At 43.7% G+C, this 22,135-nt stretch overlaps 1 protein-coding gene across 1 annotated transcript in view; it reads right to left on the bottom strand.

Moving 5' to 3' along the window:
• The window catches only part of Myo10 (myosin X), a 204,606-nt gene that overhangs the window by 61,206 nt on the left and 121,265 nt on the right, over positions 1–22,135 (bottom strand). Inside the window, exons 10-19 of the mRNA NM_001401822.1 lie at positions 17,742–17,871; positions 15,815–15,933; positions 14,311–14,457; positions 14,039–14,139; positions 13,862–13,928; positions 13,231–13,323; positions 12,760–12,828; positions 11,763–11,845; positions 8,849–8,957; positions 6,876–6,956 (exon numbers count right to left, since the gene is read on the bottom strand). Coding sequence (NP_001388751.1) covers positions 6,876–6,956; positions 8,849–8,957; positions 11,763–11,845; positions 12,760–12,828; positions 13,231–13,323; positions 13,862–13,928; positions 14,039–14,139; positions 14,311–14,457; positions 15,815–15,933; positions 17,742–17,871 — 999 coding nt within the window. The remainder of the gene's footprint in view (positions 1–6,875; positions 6,957–8,848; positions 8,958–11,762; positions 11,846–12,759; positions 12,829–13,230; positions 13,324–13,861; positions 13,929–14,038; positions 14,140–14,310; positions 14,458–15,814; positions 15,934–17,741; positions 17,872–22,135) is intronic.

Genomic DNA, 22,135 nt, shown 5'->3' with positions numbered 1-22,135 from the left:
CATCTACGTAGAAGTTGTCAAAAAATATGGTCTAGAGGCAAGAAAGTCACTGCTAGGCTAAGCAAGGCTTAGAGAGGAAGGTTTGGCCAAGCGCAGACACAAGCCTTTGATTGGGTTTCTATTTCCTCCCGTGGCTTCAGGGCCTCTGTGCCCGATCAGCTTTGGAGGCTCTCCATCAGGCAACTGGCTGGGGTGCATGTGAAGGTGTTAAACCAGAGCTCTGTACCCACTGAAGCAATGAGGTTAAACCTCAGCCCTGGGTACAGGATGAATGACCCAGTGGCTACAGGCAACAGAAGCTGAGGCCAACAGAAACTAGTCCTGGCCTCAGAGGAGTTAGTTCTCTCCTTCCTCCTGTGGATTCTGGGGTAACAACAGGTTGTTATACTTGTGGGCAAGGACCTAGAGTTGCCCCATCCATCCTCCTGGGCCCCTGCGTGACATTTAGAGGACACTGGAACTGGAAAGATGGCTCAGTAGTTAATTGTGTGTGCTATGCAGGCATGCAGTCTCACATTCTGTTTTCAACACCTGTTAAGAAGCCAGGCTTCCGGGGCTGGAGAGATGGCTCAGCTGTTAAGAACACTGGCTGCTCTTTCAGAGGACCTGAGTTCAATTCCCAGCAACCACATGGTGGCTCATAACCATCTATAATGGGATCAGGTGCCCCTTTCTGTTGTGCAGATATAACATTGTGTATATATATGTGTATATATATATACATACATATATATATATATATATATATATATATATATATATATAAAATAAACCTTACAAAAAAGAGCACAGTTGAGGGGTGGGGGCGTGGCTGTCCAGAGACAGAACAGGAAGATTTCTTGGGCTCTCTGGAAGCTGGCTGACCAGGTTTAGTAAAAGGCTTTTTCAAAAAACAAAAACAAGAACAAAAACTAACCAAACAAACAAATAACCCGCCCCCCCAATAAAAAAATCTCCACAAAGTTGGGGTCGGCTGGAGAGATGGCTCAGTTAAAGGCACTGACTGCTCTTCCAGAGGTCCTGAGTTCAAATCCCACAACCACATGGTGGCTCACAATACCCTCTTATGGTGTGTCTGAATACAGCAACAGTGTACTCATATACATAAAATAAATAAGTAAATCTTAAAAAAAAACAACCAAAAACCAAAAAAACCAAAAAACAAAGCCAATGTGGAATGATGTGATACAGCAAGGTTTCCCAAAAGGGAGGGCACACCACACTAACCAGTGACTACACACTACACACATGCACAGGCTCACACAGACACACCAAAGGAGATAACTAGTCCTGGAAGACAGAGCTATGTTTTGTAAGGTTTTTCTTGTGTGTTTGTTCGTTTGAGACAGGGTCTCACTATTCTATAGCCCTTGGTTGTCCTTGAACTCACAGAAATCTGCCTACCTCCGTTCCCAAGTGCTAGGATTAAAGGTGTGTGGTAGTTTCATAATTTACTACTGCAAACATAATCTCAGTGTCGGATCCAACTCAAGTAACCTGCAGTCCTCTAAAGCCCCCACAGCCCACAGTAGCCCGCTGTGTGTGAGTCTCACTGTAGCCTTTTCTACTATCTTCATAAGGGACAGAGCTCATTGCACAACTCCACTCATAGCAGGGCACCTGCCTGGCTCCCATGAGGCCTTGGGTTTAATCCTCAGCACCAAGAGAGCAAAACAAAACCACTCCAGATCACCCAAGAAACAAAGTCATTTGATCCAAAGACCAGGAATGAGTGGACAGGTTCTACTCATCTGTGGCAGAGGAATGGTATCCATTTCATGCACTTTGTAAAGTGATGACAGAGAAGCGGCGAGCAAGCCTTGTGTCTGGGTGGAATAGCTGGCACCCTTGCCAGTTTTTGCTCTATCTGCAGTGACAGAAAAGTCCTGCACTTCATCCTTAAGGAGTCTTAGATTCACTAAAAGATACTAGGGCTCGTGAGACGGCGCAGCGGTGAAGAACAGTGACTGCCCTTCCAGAGGTCCTGAGTTCAACTCCCAGCAACCACATGGTGACTCACAGCCATCTATAACAGGATCTGATGCCCTCTTCTGGTGTGTCTGAAGAGAGTGACAATGCGCTCATATAAACAAATAAATCTTTAAAAAAAAAAGAGAGAGAGAGAGAAGAAGATACTAGACAACGTTTGGCCTGAACAACTGATGTGTAATTCCAGAAATCGCAATTCAAATATTAAGGTCCAATGCTTACTTCTTTCTACTTTACAATTGTTGTGGGCAGACCTGCCACCCACCGACATCCCCCAGCCATGGAAGATTCCAGAATGTCCATCCAGTGCAGAAATCTCAATATGTGAGTAGGAATGACCAACCCACACGTGGTGGGGAAGGGATCGTCAAACAGTCCAGGTGTTAATCAACATGCTAGCATGGCAACACTTATCCGTCTCACGTGTGTCATTTCAGCTTTGACTTACTGGCATATACCAAGGTGACTTCCAATTATAGAAATGAAAGATGATCACAGGAGCATAATGCCAAAATTAAATTAAGCAACTGGGGCAGCACCAAGGTTTCAGACAGCACTTGGATTTTTAGCTTTGGTGACAGCAAACACCATACACCATGGCACTTTAGGGATGTGCCTTTCTTGCACCTGAGCGATGCTGAGGGATGCAAAAGAGACAAGCCTGCAGAGTGGGACTCGGGCAGATCTTCCAAGGATGGAAGGCTTTATTCACAACACAGGACAGGGGTACAGATCCCAATCTAAACATCTGCAGAAAGTATAACTGGAATATCCACGTGAGTGCACACATTCGCACGTACACACTCACCCTATATAGAGTCTAAAAAAAACCCTGCATCTTGAATTTCGGTGGTTGTTCATTGCTACCAAAGCTAAAAAGCAACTATTCAAATTACTCAGTCAATTTCAGGAGTATGTGTGTGTGGTCATGAGTAACAGGGAAGACCCTACCCACCCCACCGCCGCCCCAGCATGCAAAGGACTGAGACTGGTACCTTTTGAAGGCCTTAAAGATATCATCATCTCCATGTGTGCCTTGATGCTCTGGGGCAAATGGCAGGTGCTTCAAGACCTTTAACCATCACAGTCCTGTGTGGACTATCTGATCACCTCTCCCTCTTTGGCTTTTCCTCTTGCTAAATAGTCTATCTTGTAGCATATGACTACGGTCTCTCCCTGCTGGGGCTTGGCCTTCAGTCTCCCCTCCACACTGGCCTTCTCTCCCTCACTCTTCCCCAAGACCAGTCTTCCTATACTGTTTCTTTCTCTGTAAGACCCTAGACTTGAGAAATAAGACCTAAGTCCTGGTCTTTGGTGAGAAGACTTTTTTGAAAACAGTATTACATGGTTAAAACTTGAGTAGAAATTTTCTGGATTCATTATGCTTCTCTCCTCAAACCTAGACCCTCACTATTCCAAACCTAGGGCAGCTTAAGAAGCAAGGTAGTCAGGCGTAGCGCAAGAGGCAGGCATGGCTGCTGCTCTGGGCCATGGCCCTGGCTTCACCTTAGCTCCCTGGAACTGCAGACAAGTTCTCACAGCAGGACCCCACCCCCCAACACACTTATCAGCCTGCTCCCTTCTTTAATTCCTTCAGAATATCCTCAGGGTTTTCTGCGGAATGTTAATGAGAGACTTTTCTGATGAGATCTTTGCTAAAATACCAGCCTGGGAGAGATCACAGGCCAGGGGTGCCCTAGGGGAGAGTTGCAGATGAGGTCCTGCAGGTTTGCTGTCAATCCAGAAGTCTCCCATAGTTTTAAAGCAGTTTGCGGCTGGCTACTGCTACACCCAAGAAAAGGAGGCTGAAAGGCCTCATCACCATCTAAACACAACCCAAGGGAGACATCTGCCTTCCTGGAACGATGAAGGTCTATGGCTATCAAGGCCAGAGCAGGCTGCAGACCGCATCCTCTAGGAGTAAATTTTCTTACCCTCATTACAATTTGGCAGCGGAAAGATTGTCCCCCAACTCTATACACACAGTGGTGAGGAGGGATGGTGGTTGGGGGGGTAGGGTTACCAACACTAATACCATACAAAAAAAACAAAAGCCACAAAGGATCTCAGATTCTTCAGGAAGGAAGGCCGTTGGTCCCCACACACCTGGCTAGTATGTGCCTCTTACACATGGTCTTTAATGCACAAAAGTAGTTCTCTAGTTCTAACCTACAGCTCTTTAGTGGACTGGACGGACTTCGCAGCTATTGTGGCTGTCCTTTTTGGCCACAGAACCTGTACAAGAATAATTCTAGACTCTGTCCAGAGTAGCCAACACCCCCATCCTGAGTGACACACAAACGCCTTCACAGCCACACCCAATCTCCCATGGTAAACCAGAAAGGGTATGGGTGCAGGGCCGGAGACATGGTCCCCAGTCCAGAGAGGGAAGACCAGAATTCTTCTGGATTTATCTTTGGACTAAAAGCATTTGTGAGAAATTCCAAGTATTTCCTAATACATGACGATAGGAACAAAACCATGCTCTTAATGGAAGTGAATGACGGGTCACTGCCTGGCATCTCCATGTTCTAATTGGCATTCTTCACACTCATAAACCACACCTACATTTTAGGTCACAGATGAGTTGACTCTTGTGTCAGGGACTTATATTCTAGTGCCTTTAAAATGGTATCAAGATATTTCTTAAAACCCGCCCCTTGGCATGTGGCTAATTAGTGTCTGCAGTAACTCTGGGTGACACAGAGCCGAGAGCCGAGGGGAAGATAGAGTTGAGCTGGGTCACTTTGTAAAGTATAAAACTCAAAAGTCATTGGGTACAGTCAAAGTTCAGCGTGAAAAAATAGTAATCAAAAAGAAGCCATTTCTTTAGTTCCGGCTGTGGGCAGGCTTCTAGTCTGAAGGAAAAATGAACTTTGTGCCAAGAGCAGAAATCATCAAGGATGGAATTTCTCAGGATTAAATTTCTGTCGTTAAAAAGAGCAGCATTAAGGCACATTCCCACTTCACCGAATTTGAGATGTTGACGCAGACAGAGCTGGCCCAGGGACGTCTCATGGCAGGAAGGAAATGGATCAATGGTGCACCAGAAAACTAGTGGGCGGGCACCCATGTCCCCGAGAATCCCAACTGAGAAAACAGTGACAGGACCAATGGATGAGATGACAACCTCTGGCCCTTCAGAAGAAATGAATGAGGGGAGACAGCCCGTGTGGGATTTTCGTTGGAAGAAGTCCCCTGCCAGAAACAGTCCTGAGTGCTCATCTTTACCTTCAGGTCTGAGTTTGAACATCTGGGGGTGGGAGTGGGAGTGGAGGTCTTTTGGACTTGGTAAGGTGACAGCAGAAATCCAAGTGTGACTCAGGGATCCAGAGCTGTAGATGGCGTGTAGGGTGTCAGAGGTTGGTGAAGAACACACCTGTGCTCTCATCTAACCCTGAACCCCCATGCTGAGAAAGCCCAGGCTGCGGGGTAAATCTAGCCTGCCCTGAAGTGGGAGACACCCCCTCCCCATTATTATTATTAGTTTCACTTCACAGTGAAACACTGCCAGAGCACACAAGAAACACAGCTGTGACCGTATGTGGATCAACCCAGTGTGAAGTCAGGGCCCAAAGTCAAACACCAAGGGGAACACGGTCGGCAACAGCTGCAAAGCTGGGAAAATAGAACCCAAGTTCTGGGGGACAAAGGTCAGCTCAGATTTCTCTTCTTCATCTTTTCTATTCCTCCACGTGTCAGAGTTCTTGAAATTACTACCTTGGAGAGAGGGAGGGTCTCTCTCTTAAGAAGGGTTCCTAAAAGGATTGTTTGCTAAATGAAAATGAATTCATTAACCCTTTGTATGGGCTCAGGATGTCGCTCTGTTGTTACAGTGTTTGGCAAGCATGAGTTCTGTCCTGGGTTCTGTCCCTAGCACTGCATCAAACCGGCGTGATGCATACACCTGCAATCCCAGCCTTCAGGAGGAGGAGGCAGGAGGATTGACAGTATAAGGCCAGCCTCTGCTACATAGTGAGTTGAAGGGCAGTTGCCCTGTCTCAGAAAAACACACCCACCCTGCACACCCACACACACATACTTGTGGCAAGGTTCCCATTCACCTTTGACTCTGGTAACGGCTTCCACTTAATATCCCATTTCTCTTGTTAAAGTGGCTTCTGCTTTTTAAGCTGCTCCTAAGTGAATCGTGACACTTAAAAAACCCTAACCTTTAAGCTATCTCGTAATTAAAGTGCTTAAAACAGGCCGAGAGAGAGAGAGAGAGAGAAAGAGAGAGAGAGAGAGAGAGAGAGAGAGAGTGAGTTAGTTCAGGGGTTGAGAGCATTGCTGGACCACAGTATCCATTCCCAGCCTCCCTATGGCAACTCACAACCAACCATAACTCCAGTCCAAAGGGGTCCAGCACCCTCTTCTGACCTCCGAGAGCACCAGGCACTCATGTGGTGTACAGATATACAAGTAGGCAAAACATCTATACACATACAATGAAATAAATAAAATTTTTAAATTTAAAATATAAAGTACTTAAAACACATTGTTACTTAGTTTATAACCTTCTCACAGCATTTAACAATAAAGCTATAAAGACCTTAAAAAAAAAAACCAGCTACAAAAGAAAAACGTAGTAAATGGTTTTTTCTTTTCTGTATATTTGGAGCTGGATCCAAGCACTTTAAACAGAAAAGCAAAGCAACAACAAAAATGTTGGCTTCACCACGTCTCCTTTCCAAGTAGGGTCCTAATGGCGCAGCACTCAAAAGCTAACTCACAGCCAGATTCACAGAGGGTAAAGGGTTACCCATTTACTGTTAGGTTACAAGAATGCCATATAACGAAAGGACTTTAGAGAAACCGAATCTATGGGTAACCCTCCTGGAGGCTGTCCTTGAGGAGAGCCCAGGCTGGCCCTTCAGAAGCCTTACCTTCTGCGTGTTTGGCTTGATGCATCTGACAAAGAAGGGATTCGAGGAGCTTAGTGTTGCCATTAAGGAGTGCAGGGAGTCCTATAAGGAGGAGGAGAACATGTGGGTCTAGTCAGAACAAAATAAAAAATAATAATAAAAATCAAAGGAATAAGAGTTTTTCATTTTAAATGATCTCACCATAACATCAAACAAGGCAAAGATCTCACCTAAATACTTAGAGTGTAGAGTCTGAAACACATAGCGCCAACTCAAGTCTGTGGGAGCCGGTAGATATCTTTATGTCCCTCATCTATACAATGGAGAGAGTGGCATGAACTCAAGGACAATGTGGGTTGGGCACAACAATGGACGCAAAGCGGCTGGCCCAGTGACTGGCACAGAATAAGCTGATGCCACCCTATCTGCCCTGTGAAAAGGCTGACCTTCATGCTTTGATGCCACACCAGGACTGCCAGCTATGCTGATGTGTGACTCCCTTTCCTCAATTGCCAGCAGCACAACCGTCTGCCTCACAGGGAGGCTCTCATCACCATCTGCTGACTGACAGGCCACCATTGCCCCTTCAGCTAGGATTTTCGCTTAAGGGCAAGCAGAAGATTAAATGAGGGGGCAGAGGTCTCCATAGGCTGTACCTCCGAATGACAGAGAAAGCTTCACATTCTCAGTGCTGATGTGCTTTATTTCACTAGGAACCGGGTAACCGGGATCACTGTTCTTTGGGTAAGGATGGTCATTGTTCCCAGGTATGGCAGTTATGAGATATATAATATATCCCCAGGTTATAGTTACGATATATATAGCTAGGATATATGTTCCCAGGTATGATAGTTATGATATATATTATACATATATATATATATATATATAGTATGCTATATATATAAAAAAGTATCTTTTCTCATATATACAGTTAATATGTATCATATATGTAATATATATGATATAACATAGCTAATATATATCATACTGATATATATGTGTATGACATAGATATTAAAAAGACCAACTTTCAGACATGGTAAGAAATATATCCCATTTTCACATGAAATTTTAAATGTAGTAATGATTTGGGAAGGCAAAATAAGTCTTCTTAAGAAGACAAAAATAAAATAAATAAATCTTTTTATTTTTTTCTTTTTTTGGAGCTGGGGACCGAACCCAGGATCCTACCACTGAGCCAGATCCCCAACCCCAAATAAATCTTTAAAAAAAAAAAAAAAAACAAACTATTTCAGCAGCTTAGCATTGAATAGCTTTCCCTTATTTATCTAAGACATTTTTTATTCATTGTGCAAAAGTACATATCTTGATACATTTATGTATATTATGTATACAAATCTATACATTTTAAAACAGTTCAGTAGTTTACAAATTCTCATATATATATATAGTTAGTTAGTCTATATATATCTCTTTTATAGATATTGTAAGTATCCCAGATTCTTATGGTAAATTATCAAGACAATAACCTACTGAGTTGTTGTTAATATTGTTGTCAATATTAACGTCCATACACATGAGCATTGGCATGCCTACGTCCTTCCCCCTGTGTCTCTCAAAACAAAAATAAGATTTAAAGTAATAAAATATTTCTGTTTTAAGAACCTTGATAATTATGAGATCGTTATACCACTAGACAGAAAGTATAGCAAAAATTATTTTGCTAATTTAAGTAAAAAAAAATCTCAAAGAAAGTCGAAAACTCATGTGTGTTCCTTTTTTAAAAAATGTTGGAAAATTGAATGAAGGTCCCTAAGCAGGATTTTATAAAAACAAGACAGCAAGTACTCTAATGTCGCACTACATCTTCAACCCGGAGCCGTGGGCCTGAGAAGCTCTGTGTGCTTTCAAACGTGTTATAATAGAATCAAGGCTCAGCCTCTCACACGTCGCATGTATACTGACTCCTCCCTCAGGGTTTTGGGATCCCGAGAGGCAGGGATTCCTGCAAGCCAGTGGTGCAGACTGACCTTGAACTGTGAGCTGACAGTAGGCCGCCGGTGTTTGCTTCCACATTTCAAGGTGTCCTGGTTGTTGCGGCTGGAGATGTGTTCAAAGAGGTCATAGATGAAGTCAAATCTGTGTGAAGGAAGCAGAGGACTGTGAGCTGTGCACACATGATTGTCAGGTGCCCGGTCACCGTAATTACAGTGCACGTCTACAATGGTAATTAAATAATACACTGGGGCCTGAAGGGCTGTAAGAGCATAGAAGGTTCAGCCGGGCCTGGCAGTGGTGGCGCACGCCTTTGATCCCAGCACTTGGGGGACAGAGGCATGTAAATCTCTGAGTTCAAGGCCAGCTTGGTCTATAGACCTTGTTCCAGGACAGCCTGGAACACACAGAGAAACTCTATCTGGGGGGTTGGGTGGAACAAAGAGAGAAAGATGGCGGCCTGGGAAGGGGTCTCAGAGAGGGAAAGGCTGGAGATAAATCCACCTAACCCCCGCAGCCTTCACTTTCTCATCTGCACAATTTGGTACAGTAGTTTCTTGGGGTGGAGGGGGATCAAGTTCTTGGACCTTTCATGGAAACCAATACCCAAAATGTTCAGGTCCTTTGTTTATAATAAACCACTGTTTGCATGGAACCTACACACATTTTCCCATGCGCCTTAAACCATGTCTAGATTGTTTACAATAACAACACAAAGGACATTCTCCCTAAATACATGTTATGTGTTACTCTTTAAGGCAGTGGTTCTCGGCTTCCTGATGACCTTTGAATACAGTTGCGGTGACCCTCCCCGAACACAAAGTTATTTTTGTTGCTACTTCAAAACTATAATTTTACTACTCTTACGAACTGTAATGTCAATATCTGTGCTTTCTGATGGTCTCAGGCGACCCCTGTGAAACAGTCATTCAACCCCCAAAGGGGCTACCACCCACAGTTTGATAACCACCGGTTTAGGAACGACATGTTCAGCACAGCCGCGGGCTCTGTTTCTGTTTTATTTTTTATTTTATTTTATTTTATTTCTAAAAAGGAAAGGGCTCCCTCCTAACTCTTTTTTTTTAAAGATTTATTCATTTATTATATATAAGTACACTGTAGCTGTCTTCAGACACACCAGAAGAGGGCATCGGATCTCTTTACAGATGGTTGTGAACCACCATGTGGTTGCTGGGAATTGAACTCAAGACCTCTGGAAGAGTGTCGGGTGTTCCAGCCCCCTCTGTTTTATTTTTAACAAAGATTTCCAATCAATAGTTGGTCAGCTCTACAGAGGAATTAACAGATCCATAGCTGGTACGTTACATCCACTGTGCACTGTGGTGAAGACTCAATCGGACACACGTTGGGAGAGTGCTAGTACAGAGAGGGGAACACAGGTTCAAATCCTGTCTCTTCTACCTCGTAGCTGCATCATAAATAAGTACGATGCCCCCATTGCTCTCTCTAGGCCTCAGATGGCCCATCTGGAACAACGGGAAAGAATACAACAGGGATGTGTACAAGGCTAGAGGCACAGTGCCTGAGCCATGGTCAGCGGATCGCAGCTCTGATACGGCAGCTAGTGAATTTATTAAACCATCACCACTATTGATGAAGTAAAAGGCACCACAGGCAAAGGCAGAAAGGCCATCCACCCACCAAATGTATCTCAAGGTGGAGGTGGCAGGATTCTTCCCTGTGCCTCGGGCTGCTCTGTACCCCAACTGCTTTAAATGCTGAGAGAACAGCTTGCATTCCATTAAAAGGTCAAAGTCATCAAAGGTGAAAGGGAAGTAGGCTCCCCCATTTGCAAAGGGGAACCCCAGGCTGTGGCAGCAAATTCACCCTTTTAACACTAGGACAGACAGCTTGTGATCTTTGTGAGCGGCTCTTCATTCTAATTCTACAGCATTCCACCGCAACAAAGGGCCTCCGCTTCAGACCAACAGGCAGCTTGTGCTGAAATGCATCCTTTCAAAGCTAACAGCCTAGACAGCCCTGTCAGGTAACATGCTGTGGCATTTTCCAGCATCCTGTATTTTCTGCCGGTCTGAAAATTCATCTACAAATAGAAGCAGCTGAGAATAGTTTAGGCAGTGTGCATGTTCACGAGCGAGAACAGAAGCGTAAAGATCAAGCGCGTCGGATTCCGAGCTCAGCCTGGCTCCCTTCACCCCCATTCATGGCTGACTAAATGACAGGATGACCACCTGGTATTTACGCTCCGAGAAATAGCGCAGCCTTTTAACAATTGTTGGCTTCCTTCCTTAAAAGTTATTTCTGTATATATTCATGCTATATCCTCCAAAGGTTTGAAAAGCCTACAAGGGAGGGCTTTGTCTCAAATCCTGTCTCTTTTACCAAGTCGCTGGACAATGGGGAACACTTCCTGCCTTCCTACATACAAATAGCTAAACTAATCATTAAAATTTTCTATGTTTTCCTTAACTCTTGGTTCCATGGTGTGAACTTACAATTCCTGAAAGAATGAATGAATGAATGAATGAATGAATGAATGAATGATACAATCCTAATTCTGGTTGCATTAATACTTGCTTAATTTTCTTGACATTTCACAACAAGGCCAAACAGGATCCTATAAAAACCAGACCTGAAATTAAAACAGCTCAATGACTGTAGTGGGCAAGCAGGCTGGACTGGTCAAGATCAGGTTCCTGAGCCAAACATACTTGATAGGTAAGCTTAGCCTCTGGCCACCAGCAAATCACTGATGCTTCCCGTTTGGGTTTCCTCACGAGTATTAACAGAATAGATGAAGAGTATCCAACTCCTCATTATGGGAACTCCTTGCTTCCATAGTATATCCCTTAAGTCACTGGAGAAGAAGCTAAGTCAAGTGCTTCTACAATAGCAGTCTGTTCTCTGTTCACAAATTACGGACTGTAATGTGCTTGTTAATGACTTCATGGGGGAGAAATTGTATACCTGCTTTCCCTGAGCAGGTTGAGAAGGTCATCTCTGAACGTGTCTCTGTTCTTTTCCAAGATGCCTCGGACATCATACTGCACCTAATTTAAATACAAAAATAAGAGAAAATGTCATACTCTTAATAGAGTACTTTCTTTCAAGTTATGATCTAGTTTTTGTGAGGATCAATAAATACCCTGTTGCATCTATCTATCTATCTATCTATCTATCTATCTATCTATCTATCTACCTACCTACCTACCTACCTATCTATTTATCTACCTTGGTCTCTTGTAGCACAGGCTGCCCTCCCAGTTACCTCTGTAGGCAAGAATAACCTTGACTCACTGACTGAATGAAACTCCCAGAAAGAGTGTGGCCTTTCTACACAGGTTAAGCGGAACCTTAATGGCTGTGAAGAGTTTGCAATGTTGTAGGTAGGGGGCCTAATTACTAATGTCTTGGGCTCTCTTGGCCTCCTGAATAGCCATTATCCTCCTCTATGTGTAACCTAATGTTCTTGCGACTACCCTTTGGGATAGAAACCTTTTGGGATGCATTAATTTAACAGACCACTAGCTTCCACCAGGAGGAAAGCTTAAGAATGTTCTCTGAGGCCTGTAGCAGAGGCTTTCTGCTTTCTTTGCTGTACCTACCTACCTGGTGCTCCATCCATGTATCTGAAGAGTGTCTCTAGGATTTTCTCTGTTGTGGTACTATAAAACTTCACGAAACTGTTACTGTATTGGAACATTGTGTTTGGGGTTCCTGGTTATGATCATTCATATTTGACTCAAATATAATGCTTCCTCTTTCTGTTGAGGTGAGAGTTGTATTTTGTCCTTTGTATGACCTTTGCCTTCTGATCTTCCCGCTTCTACTACCCTGGAGTTACAGTTATACATCACCGTGCCTGGCATATGTGGTACTTGGTATCAGACCGAGGGTTCCTTTGTATTTCTAGTAAGTGCCTTTGCCACCCGCAACCCGCAATAATACCTTACAAAGAAATTACCTCTCCTGCATAGTGCTTCACTCCAAAATTGTTGACTGCAACTCGGGGCTTCACATAAAAGTGGTTATTCTAATGTAAAAAAACAAAAACATAAAAGCCTTATTTTACTCCTTGCTTTCCTTTGAGGGCTAGATAAACCTGCATTTAATACAAGGCAACCTCTGCAAAGCTAGTCGCATATCATCAGAGTTTTAGCATATGGCCAGGGATGGACTCCATGCCATTGCTCACAACTCTTTCCAGGCAATAGGTTAAACAATTCGTTTCTCTGCTTATTAAATAAATAAACCTGGGCATGTTCTGTGCAGCTGCCCCAAAGCTAAGTTTTCTCAATATAATCTAGGAAGTAAGGGAGGGGGAAACTCCGGCTTCAGACAGAAAACACTAATGAGGGAGGCATAGAAGAGGCTCATCATCTTAACGCTCTCATCTGCTCAGACAAAAACCAAGGGCTGGCGCGCTTTGACATACAGCATGTTGATTGTGTAACTTCTCCAACAAAGTGCTGTCTGTGGCTTGAGGAAAATGGCTCTCTTCATTGATCAAGGCAAGGAGGCCAAGTTTCTACAGGAGGAGAGACAACGGTTGAATGAATTAAGTGTGGAACATCTTGTCTTTTAAACTGCTTCAGAGCTCCAACCCATACCATCTCCTAGCAGCTTAGGACTTCAAGAGAAACTCACTGCCATCTCGGGGCCTTAAAAGATTCAGAACGGTACAAAGAAAAGCAATGAAAGTCTATACAGGCCTTTTCAAAAATGGAACCCACTGAAATGTTATGGATGAACCCTTACGGCTGGCCAGTCTCCCAGTCTACAAGGCTTTGCTGGTACTTAAGTCCTAAGAGAGGCCAGTTCACACACACACACACTGCTGATTCTAAAATACTCAGCTCATGAGACAATAGGCTGGAAGCAGCCAAGTGGTTACATTCAACCTCACGCTGCATTTGCATTCATGTTTCCAAATGGCCCATTGTGTTCTCCACATTCTCATCTTTGATGTGCATGTTTGCACAAGTTATTTTGTTCCCATAAATATGAACCAGCCCAGCTGGACTCCCTTGGGACTTGCCACCATTCATTCTTCAGTTACCCATTACCTTCTCGATCAAGTCTAGGCATTCTCCATTGTCTATCCAGTCAATATCTTCCCACACCAATCCTTCTCTGGGGGAAGAAGAAAAAGGGGCCACGTGAAATTAAGATACACCTGTCACACAAATTTGCTTACTAATTTAAAAAAGAATTGTTTTTGGAGTGGTCTCTTGTGTGCTTACCTGCTATATTCTAGTTGTTCTAAAGAAAAAATGTGCTTGTTGAAGTATTCCTGAAGCTTCTCATTTGCATAGTTGATATTGAACTGCTCAAAGTGGTTAACCTAAGGGTGGGATACAGGGAGTAAGTTCTTCACGGCCCCTAAGAGTACACAGAAAAAACAAAGAGGGGCAGGAGAGAAGTGTGCGGGGAAAGCATCCATGACTGCTCTAAGAAATGAGTGGAAGAGTAGCTTCTAAACGGGAGGCACCTGCCCCGCTCTCTGCCTGCGTACCTCGAAGTTTTCAAATCCAAAGATGTCAAGGATGCCGATGGACTTGAAGTCGTCTTTGCCTTTGATCCGGCTGTTGATCTTCTTGATCACCCACTCAAAGCAGCGAGCATAAAGTGCCATGGCCAGTGAGTCTCTGCTATCTACTGCCTGGAGAGGGGAAGAAGACCATGGCAGAAGGGGTAACCAGCGCAGCCCGCCCCACTGTGGGAAGGACTCAGTACTGTGGCTAAGGGAATCCATGTCTTCCAGGAAAAAAAGAGAAGGGTCAGACCCACTTACTGACTTGACAGATTCATGAAGACCTGATTTCCAAGTTCAACTTCACATGTCTAGTTATAGAAAGGACTCTAAATCAATATACACGGATATGTGTGTGTGTGTGTGTGTGTGTGTGTGTGTGTGTGTATGTATATCTATATTATGTATATATACACACACATATACATACATGGATATATATGTTGTGTGTATGGATATCTATATTGTTATATATATACACACATATACATATATGTACATATTTGCATAGTTGATATTGAATATATAAAAAACACATTATTTAGATACATATTAAAATTGGGTTTAAAATATTGAAACCTAGTTTTAAAATTATTTTCTTAATCTTTTACTTATAAAGGTTCTTTTCCTTATGGGATAACATTTTTTCATTTAAGAAAGATGAGGCCAGGTGTGGTGGAGCATGTCTTTACACCTCAATACAAGGGAGGCAGAGGCAAGCAGGCCTCTATGCATTTGAGGCCTCCTTGGTCTACATAGAGCATGCCAGGTCAGTCATGGCTACCTAGTGAGAAGCTATCTTGAAAAGAAAAAAAGAAGACAGATAAATTAGAAAGGGCAGGCAATAGGGCTCAGTGGGGACAGCTGTCCAACACCAACTCTGACGATCCTGGTGTCAATCCCCAGGAACCATGTGCTTTTCACACATGCGTGCAAGGCACACACATGCAAATAAAGAGTTGCAAGGATAATCGAGAAGGAAGATTAGAAGGGCAAGCCAATGTAAGTGCAAATGGTCCGTAGCAGAGGCGAAGAACAGTAACAGACCTTGGCAGTGTTCACGTACGATGATAGCGTTCACGGCTTACTTTAACTGAGTGCTCCCTGTGCAGCACATGCTAAGTACTTACACCAAGGTTTTGTTTTAAGCCTCATAAGAATCCTATGAATTGGGTATAACTATCCTTGGCTTATGGAAGAGGGAACTGAGGCACATGAACACGTTTCCCAAGGACAGACAGCCTTAAGTAGAAGGATCAGCCCTCAGCCGGCCTGCGTCAGACCCAAGCTCGTCAGAGCTCGGCTGCTCTGTTACTTACAAAACAATTTCACCTATTTCCAAAGCTTGGGGATCCTTTGTATTCTGCCCATGAGCCAGTCATCTGAACGGCTCACTGGAATCACATATGCAAAGTAAAGACCCAGATGGGAGACCCCTAGGCTGTCTTTGAGACGTTTCAATGGCAGTGAGGGCAGGAGGCCATACCTGCTGAACACTGAGAGGCGTGAGGATCTCTTCTCCCCTGAGGAACATGGATCTCTGAGTCAGCGCATCTGTGAGCTGTGTTGGGTCCAGCCCAAGTAACTCTGCCGACCTCCCCAAAGCTGAAAGCGAAGAAGGAGGCACAGGTGAACCCACAGTCCCTCAAACACGCCAGACACTGGACCTCGGCTGGGTTCAAATCCAGCCACATAGAGCCACATAGAAAGCCATGGACAGTCTCAAACCCTTCAGGCAGAGATGATGGACACATCTCATGTAATGTAATGTAATTGCTTCTGCCTGTAGCAACTTTCTTTAATGTGCTATGTGATAAAAGACAGCTAGATTCTCCATCTCTTTCAGAAGTTTCTAGATTGTGTCATGTATGTATATGTATGTGTACCTGCCTGCCTGCTTGTTTGTCACCTCTGTGAGTGCAAGGGCCTCCAGAGGCTGGGTGGCTGTGATCCTCCTCCTGTGGGTTTGAGGGGTCAAACCTGGGTCCTTTGCAAGAGCAGCAAGTACTCCTAACTGTTGAGCCATTTCTCAGCCCGAACACCTTACATCAGCTTTTCAATTCAGTTCAGGAAGATGCCCTGTGTCCTGTAATCTCTTAGAAGCTTTTCTGTTCTGGTCATAGAAGGGTGGTGGCAAAGCCAGTCACTTGAGTGCCACCGGTGAAAATAGTCGCAAACTTCTTCAGCATCTCGGGGGTCACAGCACTTTGCCCCAGCACTGAGTCCTTCTGCTTTTTTACAGAAAACCACAGTTGGTCAAAATTCTGGGAACAACTGATGTAGTGGTTTCCAAATTCAATGGATACATCTACAAAACAACTCAGAGCAAGTTGTTGTTGTTGCTGACACATGGTCTTGTGCTTGGTTGCCTGGTGTGGCAGTGATCTTGCTCTATAGCCTAGGCTCCCTGGCAGCTATCCCATCTGCCTGTGTGCTGGCATCAGGACGGTACTACCACCCCTAACCCACTGCGTAATTCTTAATGCAGTAAGTATGAACAAACATTACCCACATAAAACAAGGCTCTGTTCAGAGACAGAGACACTGAAGTTGTACATTTATCTATGCACATGCATTGCCTGAGGACACCAGAAGAGGGCGCCGGTTCCCCTAGAAATGTAGTATGAAACACAGGTCCTAGCCAAAAGTCACCAGTCTCTCAAGTTCTAAGCCATTTCTCCCTCTTTTACCCTAAACCAAGGCTCCTAAGACATTGACAGAAACTACATGTGAATCAAACACAATAAACATTGACCACGAGAAACTGGAATCCTGGAGCCTTAACCCCAAGCACATCCAGAACGCAATTTCTATAACAAGATAGCAAGATTTATTGCTCCTACCAGAAGACATCTCAAAAATTATATTATTATACATTGTATATAATACAGATTATATGCACATATGTATAATTAAAGTACTTCAGCTGGCGTGTTATATAGCCATCAACCTTAAAGGTACCGTCTCCTGAGAGGCAGTCATAGTGCAAACGGATAACTAGCAGGAGGAACAGTCTCCAGCAGAGCTACCCTGCCGGAGAACTGTGAAAACTGTAAAAGCTGCTCATTTGTCTACTTGTTTGGCCCATTTTCCTTCTTAGTAAGAACAAGAACAGACACCCATTGCAGGTCAGGAACCTTGTCCTGACACCTGACCTCACACAGGTGGAGTTCAGTAGTTCCCGACTGGACGTATGTGCTTAGCATGCCTGAGGGGGTGAGACCATGGGTTTCAAGTCCCAGCACCAAAGGGCAGGGGAAATCTGTAGCTCTATTCGAGGTGTTAGAAAACGTTCTGAAAAAGACCAGGTTCCAATATTCTGGGTCTAATCTCTATAAGGAAAACACTGAAGGGGAACAGGGTTGGGGGTCAGGGGTCAGAGGTCAGGTATCAGGGGTCAGGCATCATCTCACCCGTTTTGAAGGAAATCTGTGCCCCTCCAGCAGTGATAAATTCTATGTTGCCGAGATGCAGTATTCCTGCCAGCAACCTCAGAACTTCCCGAACTTCCTCCTTGCTGAATTGCATGACTTCCATTGCCTCCTAGAAGAAAATGAAAAACCGTCCATGCCTAAGTTAAATTCTTAGGTATGGTTCTAAGAATTCTGCTGCATATATACCCGACAAGAAGAATTTCTACAGAAGCGTTGGCACACTGTCCTCACAGGAAGTACTACACGGATCTCTGTCTATCACCCGCACACTGCCTTCTCCGTAGTCTAGCATAGATCCCTGCATAAGAATCATTACTGCAAACCCACCTCTGCAATCTTCGCTTTCAGAAGTTGCCCTAGCTTCATTGTCCTTAGATGGGAAGTTGCCATTTGAGAATCAGCCTCTTATCTCCCCAGAGTCTCTTCTACTTCTTATTTTGCTTTTGTTAGTTTTTGAGGCCAGGGTCACATGTGGCACAGGCTGGCTTTGACCTCGATATATAGGGAAGGATGGCCTTGAGGTTCTCTCCTCCTGCCTCAACCTCCTCATAGAAATTTAGGTGCCGGGGCTGGGGATTTAGCTCAGTGGTAGAGCGCTTGCCTAGGAAGCGCAAGGCCCTGGGTTCGGTCCCCAGCTCCGAAAAAAAGAACCAAAAAAAAAAAAAAAAAAAAAAAAAAGAAATTTAGGTGCCATGTATGGTGGCACCGAACTAAGGGCTCTGTGCATACCAGGCAAAGATGCTACCAAATTGGCAATACTCCCAACCCTTTATCTGTCCTCCAGGTCAAGTCCCAAGTTTTCCAAGATTGAAAAAGGAAAAAATAAAAAACTTGTTTGAAAAGTAATACGATCTGATTCATGTAGCATGAATTTGCACATACACACACACACACACACCCCACACACACACACACACACACACACCCCACACACACACACACCCCACACACACACCCACACACACACAGCCATGCACCACTCAAAACCCCCATGTACATTCATTGAGGTCTATAAAGTCTGGAAATCTTAGCAGTGTTCCTCCGCCAAGGATGTTGTAAACACACAGTGTGTTCGTGAAGTAAGAGAACAGACCATCATGAGTCCAAGTCTCTTGCTATGTCACACACATTCGTGAACCACCATCCTGGGGGCCGAATGGAGACAGTAAAATAAATTAGTTGTTACTTCTGATTTGAAATAGCTTTCAACTCAGGGTACAATGTTGAAGGCTATATTCAAACCGCTTATGACATTGAGCATATATTCATTGTCTATGGTCCACGGGAAAGCAGGTGTCCTCCCGAACAATAAGCATATAATCATTAAAAAGATCTTATGTTCCTTATGCAAACATAGCACCCAGAAAATGGCAATATAAAATCATAGAATCATGCCATGCAAAGTAACACCTTTGAATCATTTTAAAATTATTTTTCTCCACTTATAATTGTTATAGGTATGATATATAAAATAATTTAAATAAAGGAATTCTATTAAATGCCTATTACTGTCTTCTGCCCTCTTTGTTTCTTTTTTTTTCTTCCGGAGCTGGGGACCGAACCCAGGGCCTTGCGCTTGCTAGGCAAGCGCTCTACCACTGAGCTAAATCTGCAACCCCCCCTCTTTGTTTCTTATACAAGAAAGTTTTCAGTGTTTCTAAAGTTATACTTCACCATGTGCTTCACTTGCTAGAAGGGGTCTCAGCTATGTGTATAATAAATTACCTTAAATACCAATTCCTAATTCTCATAAATTTGAGAGGAGGAAATTCTTGCTGTTTCTAGGAAGGAATATATTTCCTCCTTCTCTGCCAAAGTTGTATTGTTTTTGTAAAGTCTTGCTTAGAACTTCCAGAATAAAACTAAATGTTTAAATAATGTCGTATTTATGTTAGTAAAGATCACCTAATTTTTAAGTTAATACTTCTGGTGGGCTACTACTAATAAGTAGTTGTAAATTGAATATTTACAGATCTGCAAGGATAGCCATAAAGAGAATGTATAACTAGAATACATTAGTCAAGAACACTATGTCAGTTTCATATAGAAATTTTCCTGCCTTTTAACACAATATATCATCTTGTCATAAGATCAAATTTCAAATGCCAACCCTTGTTATTTCAATGTAACTTGCAAAGCTTAAACATTGGGATTAAGAAAGACGAACTCCCTAAATTGACTTGGGGCCAACAGAAAGGAACCGTTTTGTGTGTGGGGAAAGGATGCCCCTAGAGGAAGAGCCAGACAGAGCCCAAGGTCCTCCCAGGCAATGCACCCTGGTGGTCACAGCTCTCTGGAAGTGGGGCTTGCAGCAAGACTAAACCAGATAATTACCTATCTGTCTATAGCAACAGCATCTTTTAATGACAGATTATTTTTCTTCAACTTCAAGAAATGAGCATAAACAGAAGAAGAAACTCCCAAGGCCAGCTCTTTCCTGATTCCTCAAGAATAAGGATTAATATGAACAACAATGCCAAGCAACCAGAGCTTCCAGGGACTAAGCCACTACCTAAAGATTATACATGGACTGACCCTGGACTCTGACCTCATAGGTAGCAATGAATATCCTAGTAAGAGCACCAGTGGAAGGGGAAGCCCTTGGTCCTGCTAAGACTGAACCCCCAGTGAATGTGATTGTTGGGGGGAGGGTGGCAATGGGGGGAGGATGGGGAGGGGAACACCCATAAAGAAGGGGAAGGGGAGGGGCTAGGGGGATGTTGGCCCGGAAACCGGGAAAGGGAATAACACTCGAAATGTAAATAAGAAATACTCAAGTTAATTAAAAAAAAAAAAAAGAATAAGGATTAGTGCTAATTTCAACACAGTACTTCTTCAATTATGAGAGAGATGGCTTTGCTGTGGGAAATTGTGAGGTCAGAACAGAATGAAGAGACAACTTACACCACAGTTCTCTCTCAGTACCCGTGGGGCACTAGTGCTAGGAATCCCAGGATATTAAAAATCCACAAGTGTAATCTAGCTCTGCATGTAAAAATCGTGCAGTATTTGCATAGGACCCATTCAGTCATCCTGCATACTTTATTTATAGTCAAGGTATTGTTTTGTATCCCAGGCTGGCCTCAAATTTGCTAGGTCACCGAGCCTCAGCCTCCCCAGTGCTGAGTTCACACTATGCTTGGCCATCCTGCTGACTTAACCATCTCTAGATGACCTATGATACCAAACACAGGGCATATACTACATAAACGGCAGTTCTTACGTTGCGTTGGCCTTATAGAAGCAACCTTTTTTCTCTTCTTTAGAAGAATTTTCTATCTGAACTTGGTTATCTATGAAGATGCAGGACTCAGAGATATGGGGTTAACATGATATTTTGAAAGAATACATCACAAAACCCAACTTTCCTCTCATTAGCGCCCCACAGATAACTGTGAGGTAACTGTGGTTTAAGTTGACCTCATTCTGTTCTGGCCTCACACTTTTCCCATTACACAGTTGCCGTCTGGGTTCCTAGACCCTTTCCCTCCAAAGTATATCTGTAGAGTGCAGTCTTCAAGGGGTGCCAAAGGCAAAACCCCGGCTTTGAGAGTGTGTGTGTGTGTGTGTGTGTGTGTGTGTGTGTGTGTGTGTGAGTGTTTGATCCTCCTAACTGAGGATAGATGGAATAGTTGACAGAGTTAACGTCAGAGAGAGGTGGGACAGAGAGACAGGGACACAGATGGACCACACTGCACTGTTCTGTATACTATTATGGCTTTAAGCAGAGAGGCAGAAGGAAAGATAATCACATCATTGCCTCCTGTGCTTTCAATTCATTTCCCCTTTTTGATTTACTATCTTTGTGTGTTTTGATGCAGGATTAATTCTGTATGTTAGGCTGACTTTACAGTCAGGGTAAGCCTCCTGCCTCAGACTCCCAAGTACTAGGATTGCAGGCATTAGCCACATTCCCAGCTTGAATTCACTTTCCAACATCAATTCAGACTATATACACAGAATGAGGAGAAATCATGTGTGATTGATAGATATCTTGAAATCACATGGTATTTGTGTGTCACCTGTTGGGTAGAGAGATCTCAGAGGTCCCTAAACTATATAGGATAGTACCGTTGCCCTTGGTTACATACCAATACTGGACGGTGAGGCCTTATTGTTGAAGACACCACAATACTGAATGATCAAAGAGCTTCTGACCTTTGAACAACTTAAAAAGACAAGTCTAAAATGTCTCAGAAGCAGGAAGACCTGGTGGCTCAGTCTGCAATCTGTATACTCACACACCAGCTCTGTTCATCAGCTCTGTAGGCTCCCAGAAGACCCCATTCTAATGACCTCACAGGGTCATTAGGAGCAGAGCGAAATCCATGACATGCTCACGAGAGTAAGTGTAGGCTTCCCTTGGTATGCAC

Source organism: Rattus norvegicus, chromosome 2 (assembly GCF_036323735.1).
Source record: "Rattus norvegicus strain BN/NHsdMcwi chromosome 2, GRCr8, whole genome shotgun sequence".
Classification (NCBI taxonomy): Eukaryota; Metazoa; Chordata; class Mammalia; order Rodentia; family Muridae; genus Rattus; species Rattus norvegicus.
This window is presented reverse-complemented; position numbering and strand designations above follow the sequence as displayed.